Genomic DNA, 8,752 nt, shown 5'->3' with positions numbered 1-8,752 from the left:
TATTTAATTTGGACAATATTTTGGCTGACTTTTTCAGAGAATAATACCATGTTGGTAGATACTGTATATAATTTTTATTTCTCATGTACTATTCAAATTGTTTCTTATTATCTAAATCTATATGCATGAGCACATTCCCCCTCTCTGTCTACTGTTGCTAAAGCTATATATAAATAAACCTCTTATTCCTTTTTTTGCTTCATGGGAGCAAGTCATACCTGGAAGGTATTATGTGCTGTGTGAGAGACCACCAAAGGGAATTTCTACAAATAAGTCAGAGCCCTGGGACATGAAGGGCAACCTGTCTCATGGGCATCAACTCTGCCTTCCCTCAAGAGATGAGGCAGCCCAAACAGCCATTTCAGAAAACATGGACATCTTGGTTTAATTCAGCCTCTGCCTAGCACACAAGAAGTTCTCAAAGTCCTTGTGGACTTGGATTCATGTGGTCTGTGAAGAGTGCAAGGAGCTGCTCCAGAAGTCTCAAAAAATGTCTGAACTCCCAATACAATACAGCTTTAATCTCACATGTAGCTACTATTATATATTTGTTGGTCTGATCTGATTGATGACATTAATCTCCTCAATAAAAACTGTGTATAGTAGGAAATCTATCTGGAATAAATGTGATTGCAAGGGTGAAAACAAGTGACTTCTGTAGGGAGCTGTTCTATAAATAGTGGCTTGACTAAACTACAGAGTGCTGGGCTGAGGTGGCTATACACCATGTAGTAGCCCATCAGCATCTTCTTGTTTTGCAGCTTTAAATAAATATTGGTGAGGCTCATAGGTAACTCTGAGACAGAAGCCACAGTTACCTGCTGTTCTCAGGGTAAAAACCTCAAGATACAGAAGAGCTGCTAATCAAGAAAAGGTTCAGTTTATGTCACCCCGTGTTGAATTCAGTAAATGTGGCTCTCTGTGCAAGTCAAATGGAAATAAGAGGTAGTGAGTGCCACACTATATTTTTTCTTTTACAATTTATAAATTTTAAAAACTGAATGTTTAGTCATCTCTGTGTTCCTTCTAGACAATTAGTTGAAGCTGTATGCCCTCAGAAATTCTCCCTGATATTTGCAGTCCCAGTTTGACTTAATGATTTGAGTCAAAGCACTGTTATTTGAGCATTCCTTTTTTTTTCGTTCCCCCCCCCCCCCCCACTCATTCAGTAGTTTCCTCCCACATTTTTAATGAGATAAGAGAACAAATGAAACTGATTCTGAGTAACTTTATCTTGAAATTAGATTAGGCAACAAGGTTTTCCCAGTTCTGCTCTTGATCTGCTATGTAATGTGAGAATCATGGAATCACTCATCTGTACTTTCTTTTCTCATTCATAAGAGGAAAACTCTACTTTTAGAGTGTGCTAAGACTAGGGTGTTTTATGACCATTAAGGTCCAGATTCTGCTGCTTTCATTATGTAGGATCATCCCACAGTACAAGATTAATTATATACTCCTTCAGTAACACACTGCAACATGATGGACTCAAATATACCTGATTACTAGAACATCAGCTTTCATCAATGTGAATCCACTCTGTCTTGCAGATGAACTTTATTTCTGAGTAGCTGAAACATAAAATTGATCTGTTCTTTAAGCCAATCGTAATTCAACAGATCATTAATGACAAATGGCAGAATGCCCCAGCCGTCCTTCCAGGCAATACTCCAGATGGAAGTCATTGGATAGAGAACAGAAAGGTTTGGCAGAATGTGAAAAAAGAATAAATTTGCTTCACATCACTCATTTTGCCTGACTGCAATAAAGTAATTGTAATAGAATGTTGTCACAGGATAATGGTCTCCTGCTGCTTCAGAAATGCTTTGCAAAACAGATGTTTACTTTCTCAGTGGGAGACATTGATCCTGGGACAAAAATCTTTTCTATTAAAGGAAAATTAAGTACTTATATGTTCAGCAGTATTATAAAAAGATTATTATAAAAAGACATATAATGTACTAGGTGAAATGATATGAAATATTTAAGTAATATATGTGATATATGCAAGTAATCCCTAGGTGGGATTCATTGAAATAGTTTCTTCTGCTGGCTCTGCAACTAGCATATCCTTAAAAAATGCAGATAGGACAATGAAACACATGATGATGAAGTTGCTTTTATCATTTAAATTGTCTAAGGCTTTTTGAACTGCCAAAAGACAGCATTTGAAAATAAAAATGATATCAAAACTCTAGCATGTGATGCTGGAGGGAAATATCTGGTAAGAAATGTTGATTTATTAATAAATAAGTAAAAATCATGAATAAATAATGATGAAGTAACATGTCAGAAATTAAAGATGATGTGTTTTATGTCAGGTCTGAACAAAGTCTTGTGAGTTTTGCTTACTAGAACCAAGACAAAAATTTGAAAATATAAAAAAATTTAGAAAAGATTTGTGCATTAAAAACAATATCTTAGAAACTATCATATGGTAGAGATTTTACAAAAATTAAAAATATTCGTATTTTTCTCCAAGTTGTCTGCAAGACATGTGGGACACATAAATTGCATTCTGTTGTGGCATGATAGAAAAGTTTTACAGGCGCTACTTTGGTGAACCTTATACATTTTACAGACATGTCTGCTGTTCATCCAATAATATGCCAACTGCAAATTTAGGCTGGTAAGACATGTATAAAAGAAGAACATTTGTTCTCTTACGTGCTGTAGCTGTCTATGTGCTGTCAAAGGCATTCGACTATCTGACGAAGCAGCCCTCTGTGGTATTTAGCTTTTGCCAAGGTTGTATCTTGATCAGAAGGAATAAAATGAGAAAAAACTATCCAGGGTCTCAGTGACTTGTTGGCCTCACCAGGCTGACCTCCAGGACCTGGATCCATCATCTTGGATCTTCTGCTGGCCATTCCTCTTTAGCTCAAGACATCTTGTGATGGTGTTTGGTACTTTTCCAGCTGGTGTCTCTAACTGATTTCATGTATTTTAATATCAGGAATCCCAAAAAGAGTTGCAGTAGGCAGATCACTGACATCTCTGACTGTAGCAGCTATATCTTCCATGAGTGCTAAAGACTAAAGCTGAGCAAAATAGCCAGTGAACAGCGACACTGAGTCCAGGCTTAACCAAAAGGCTGCTTCAGCTGGAGCAATAGAAGCCTTGAAGCCCTAATTGCATCTTTTACTCTGAATGGTCAACTCCAGTGTTTAGATGCTGAAGGGAAATGCCTTTTATATTCTTGAAAGGAATTGCTTTGGTACATGAGTGCATTCATTTATAATAATCCTGACCTAAGGAACATTCACTGAAGCAAAGCATTTCCCTTCCCATTTCAGGGTCACCACATTACAGACACCAAAGGAATATGGTCATGAGTGGCATAACGAAAGTCATTTTTAATGCTGCAAGGGCAACTCAGAGTGCTGTCAAACACCAATGATAAGTTGCACTGGGAACTGTTACATTAAACTTTGCTCCAAGAAAAAGTGGAAACGGAAGGCTTAAAAATGTCAGTTTTGTCTTCTTGCAAGTGTATTTCCCCAGGGCTGAATAAAATGCAAATATGCCCACGAGCAAGTTGCTTACCCTAGTCCTACAGTTGAAGTACTGCACATGGAACCAGTTAACACTTGGGTATTTTAGCAGTTTAGGCTTATAAATATGCATTTGCATTTTCAACACTAAACCATATAGCTCTTGCCCAGTTTTCCCTGTTACTGCAGCCTCCAGGAAACCAGTGGAAGCTTCCTTTGCTGAGGACTGGTCTACCAGAAGGAAATAAGTAATGAAACCTGAAGCATGAGAGAGAAGTTATCACCTTAACACAGAGCGTCCTGTGCTTGTGTGAGTGGTTAGCACCAAAAGGACACCTCCCAGCCACTAAAAAATGCTAAATCCTAAATGCCCAAATCCCCTCCATGACAGGAGCTTGGTGTGGAGGGCAGGCACAGTGAGTGCAGCCAGGCCTCAGAGACTCTTGCAAAGGGAGCATTTCTTTAGAGGGAATACAGAAAAGGTATTAAAACTTGTCTTCTATGGGCTGAGGTACTGATGAATATTGTTATTCAGTAGTGGAAAGACAGAGGAGGACAACAGATTTGAAGGTTCATGTGTGGATTAATTTTCAAGCGGAGACATCTATGATTCCTGTCCCAATGCTACCCAGGGGGTCACCAAGATTGCAAAAGAAAGTCTGTCTGTCTGTCATCCCAAGTGTAACATTTATAAGAGACCAGAAGGCAGCAGGGACCACCCTGAGTTTATTATACATCCTTTCAACATTCAGGCTTCAAGCTGCAGAGATTTAAAAACTGTGCCATGGCAAAAGGAGACCCATTGTTTTTCTCACTCCATATATATTCCTATAGAAAGAAGAAAATCGAAATAGAAACTGGGTGAGCCAAGAGAGCCAGGGATGATGACACTGAAATACCCCAGCGAGGGCTGCCTTGTCCTAGTTAAAAGCAGCCTGCTCAGCCACAGCCCCGTGTCCCTTCTGGATGCAGACACAGCATTTGTGCTGCCTCGGGCCATGCTCAAGGGCTGCTCCATGCCTGTAGAGATCTTCCCAGTCTCTCATTGAGTTTTTGTTTAGGCTAAGCTCAAACATTTAACAGGATGAAGAGGTAAAATGTATGCCCTAATATAGGGGAAAGGTAGAGTAAAAACTATCCTAAAAAGACTGCCTTTTAAAACAAGATTTGTTTAACTGAAGGTAAATCAATGACGGGCTGGATGGCAGGAAGAACCACACCACTGAGATCACATCTCGCAGCCTTTCTGCCAAGAACTACAATCATGGGACAAACACGGCTGCCAAGAAACTCTCCAGGTTCCTTTAACCTGCCTGCTTGGGTAGGGAAGGAGACCCCTTGCATAGTCTTTAGGGGTGTCATCCTACATCCAAGCTCCCCTGCTTAGTTTCCTCCACCCGTCTCCTTTTCCCTCTCGGAGCACAGAGCTGTGGACGGAACGCAGCCCTTTTCTTTTTGCAGACACGACCCCAGCGTTAGCAGGGGCAGCGCTCGCAGGGAGACGGCAGCAACTTTTGCCTCTGAAACCTGACGAGCGCGCTGCAGCCTCCTTTTTTTTTTTTTTTTTTTTTTTCCCTCAAACACCGTGATTTTCCCACGAAAAGCCGCTCGGAAAAGTTGTCGGGCGCGGAGGGCCGGCATCCCTCGCCCTCGGAGGCGCCGCCAGCCGGGGCTCGGGGAGCTTTGCAGGGAGCTGTCCAGCACCGCCGGGCCGGCAGGCGGCGGGACCGGGCTTGGGGTCGGGGCCGGGTTTGGAGTCGGGTTTGGGGTCGGGGTTAGGGTCGGGATGCCCGCAGCGGGAGGGTCCCGGGTGTCCGCCAGCCCCTTGAGGGGGGACATCGGCATCGAGAGGCGGGGAGGGGGGAGGCGGGCGGAGGAGGAGGAGGAGATGGAGATGGAGGAGGAGGAGGAGGAGGAAAGGGCTCCAAACAACACGTGATCCCCGCGGAGCAGCGAGGGAGCCGGGGGAGGGGAGAGCGAGGGAGGGCGGCGAGGCAGAGGAGGGCAGCGGCCGCCGCTTTAAAGCCTCCCGGCGCCGCACCCGCGCTGCCCCCGGCCGAGCGCGGAGCTGGGAGCGGGGCTGAGCCGGCCCCGACCCCTACCCCGGCCCCGGAGCCCCCCCGACCGGGGGCACCCCGCGGCCATGCGAGGCGGCCGCCCCCGGCGCCCCGCGGCTCGGCGCTGCTGCCCGCCGCGGCTGCCCGCCGCGCTGCGCTGAGCCCCGGCGCCCCGCGGCACCATGTCCCGCCGCAAGATCTCCTCCGAGTCCTTCAGCTCGCTGGGCTCCGACTGCCCGGAGACCAGCCCCGAGGAGGAGGGCGAGTGTCCCCTGTCCCGCCTCTGCTGGAACGGCAGCCGCAGCCCCCCCGGCCCCTCCGATCCGTCCCTGGCAGCCGCATCCATCTCCATCACCGCCGCCGGCTCCGCCGCCTCCGCGGCCAGCGCCGGTGCTCGCCGCGCTCCTCGCCGCCGCCGGGTCAACCTGGACTCGCTGGGCGAGAGCATCCGCCGCCTGACCGCCCCCGCGGTGAGTGCTCCGCGACCCCCCGGCCCTGCCTCGCAGCCCCCCGGTGGCTGCGGGGCTCCGCTCGGCTTGTCCCGGGCTGCCGGAGCATCCCCTGCCCACGGCCGGGCCCGCGATGGGTCGTGGGACCGGTGAAGGATAAAGGGTTTTTAGGGGAAGAGGGGAATGAGGCATGTCCTGGCAGCCTCTTGATGCGTGGAGGAGGGTCGTGAGAGCCTCTTGTCGCGACATGGTGCGAGCGACAATTCGGGGTGAAAAGTTGCGTGCGTTTACACGGTGCGTGGCACGCTCGTTCTTCCATACAGGAGACGTGAACTTGGTGCATTTACAGGGCTTTCCCATACCGAGCGAGGTAAAAAGAAAGTTTTGACGTGCCGGTCAGAAATATTTCAGCAACAGATTGCCCTGTGCCTCACGGATGCACAGGCATTCCCGAGGCATCAGTTTCTTGTAAGTGTTCTTTGAAATCCATGACTTGTGGTTATCTCGATAGTTACACCTGTAGCCGAGAGTCAGTGAAGCATTGTGCAAGCTAAAATAAAGAGTGAATTTGGGTTGAACCCATCAAGTACTTCGGCATTGCTTTGGGAGTCTGAAAGCAATGGCTCAGGAATCCCGGTAATTTCATGGAGAACAGACAGAAGGTTGTTCTCCAGCCCTACCATCACGGTCATCCTACACTCCTATCTGTACCTCTGTGGCCATCACTACTTTTCCCTCATAAAGTTTCAGCTGCAACTGAATGCTTGCTGCTTTCTGAGATAACATGTAAAGGCATAAAATGTTAATTGCAACAAGTAGTTTAATCTGTTAGACAACTGCATCTGCTAAATTTTGTGGCATTGGAATATCTTTTGGCATGTTCTTATTCAGCTTCAGAAATTACTTACGAGTCGAGTCACCATCTGCTATTGGTTTGCTTTGGTTCTAATGTACTCTTTTCTGTTCAGTCTTGCTTGAACCAGCTAGATCAGGGTAGACAAGCTGTTTAAGGGGAGAAGTTAGCAGTGCATTGTATAGCTAATAGTCATCCGGCTTCAGTAAAGACTTTTCTTTCCCATTGATTTTTTTTTTTTTTCTCTATTGGGAATCTGGGCTTGTAGTGCTGAAATTAATAGACGATATCTCAGGTGGCTTGTCTTGTTTTAGTACAAAAAAAAATGAAGCTATTTAATTTGATAATAATACAACGGTATAATTAGAGCATGTGTTACCCAAAATATTTGAAGTATTCTGAAGTAGCTCAGTGCAGTATTTTTAGATAACCTTAGTATTTGTATTTTTCTAGCTTTGACTGTTACCTCATGTAGGGAAATGCTATAAAAGACAACTACAGCTTTACAGCTTTGATGTGTTATTGAATTTGTTTGAAAAATAAACACATTCTGTGACTTGAGAGATGAGAAAAACTTTGATAGGTCTTACAGTCCTCTTTCCTTTGTGCTCTCAGAGAAATTTCATATAAGAATGCAAAAATTTCTTCCAACCTCGCCTTGATGTCCCAAACAATAGTTTCCACTGGCTTCCCTGAGAGATAATTATAACAGCCCATATTGCTGAAATCTGCATATTTTATTTTATTTTAATATGGGATTCATATGATACATATTGTTCAAAACCTTCCTTTATATCTTGGCATTGTAACTACTGCTTCATTCCCATCTTCCACATTTTGACATAAATTAACGTGATTCAAGTCAGAAAAGTCATGTTGGCACAGTGATGGTGTAAGAAAAGAATTGGTCCGCATTCTTTTGTTCTTGACTCTGAGAAATCACTTTTCGGGTGCTTTGCTATTTACGTGCATTTTTTCCCTTGTTGAGAATCTTTTCTGTGCTGCTGAATATCTGCCTTCTTGCAACAAGTTGAGTTACCATCTGTCTAACACTTCAAATCTGATTATTTTGTAGCATCTGCTAATATAAATCAGGAATAACTTCAATTACAAGTTAAAAAAATTACTTTTCCTATAAAATTAGTGTCAAATGAGAGTCACTCACTATTTTTAAAATTAAAAGGCAAGTCTGAAGGGTGCAGTCACATATGTTCCTTCTGAATGAACAGCTTTAATTCTTTTCTATAGGTGTAGATATGTTTTTATTCCATAATTCTATAAAAATAGATCCCTGTTAATTATATAAGCATGTATGGATGCACGTACAAGTGTGTGTGAATATACATGCTATATGTATTGCCTGCAATGGTTTGATATGTTCACTTCCAGCATTAATGCTGCAGTAATCTGTCCCCATCCCAGTGCTGAGCACTTTCAAAGTTGAAGGATGCTACAGGTTCCTGATATTCATACTTAGCCTTAATTTTGTGCATTCCTTTGCTGATGGCTAGGACTGAGATACTGACTAAAATTTAATTTTTGTGTTTTCACCAAAAAAAAATTCTCTGTGTGTTTAATACTGCAGAGGTGACGTTGTTTCAGTCTCAGTAGCAGGGAGCTGCTCGGGGATGCTCAGAATCTTGATCTGAGCAGGAGGAGCATCCAGGGGGTGAAGGAGCTGTACAGTAAGGAATGTCCATAGGACAGCATGGCAAGAGGGCTGTGCAAGAAGGCTAGATGTTATGAGGAGCAGTAGTGCAAAAGAGAATATGAAAATATTATCTTCTGTGCAATGCATTCATGAGCATGAGTACAAACATACTGTCAGTGGAAAGGCAGATTTTGTAGACTAAAATGCTGTAACGAAGTATTTGAGATATTTTATACTCAAATACAGTG

At 44.1% G+C, this 8,752-nt stretch overlaps 1 protein-coding gene across 1 annotated transcript in view; it reads left to right on the top strand.

Moving 5' to 3' along the window:
* The first annotated feature begins 5,505 nt into the window (after nucleotides 1–5,505).
* GUCY1A2 (guanylate cyclase 1 soluble subunit alpha 2) overlaps nucleotides 5,506–8,752 on the top strand; it is a 172,120-nt gene continuing 168,873 nt past the window's right edge. The window contains exon 1 of the mRNA XM_082762492.1: nucleotides 5,506–6,021. Within this exon, the coding sequence (XP_082618618.1) occupies nucleotides 5,734–6,021 (288 nt within the window). The 5' untranslated portion in view covers nucleotides 5,506–5,733. The remainder of the gene's footprint in view (nucleotides 6,022–8,752) is intronic.

The sequence above is a fragment of the Aythya marila genome, assembly GCF_965140915.1.
Source record: "Aythya marila genome assembly, chromosome: 1".
In the NCBI taxonomy this organism is placed as follows: domain Eukaryota; kingdom Metazoa; phylum Chordata; class Aves; order Anseriformes; family Anatidae; genus Aythya; species Aythya marila.
Note: the sequence above shows the minus strand (reverse complement) of the source record. Positions and strands in the feature narration are given on the sequence as shown.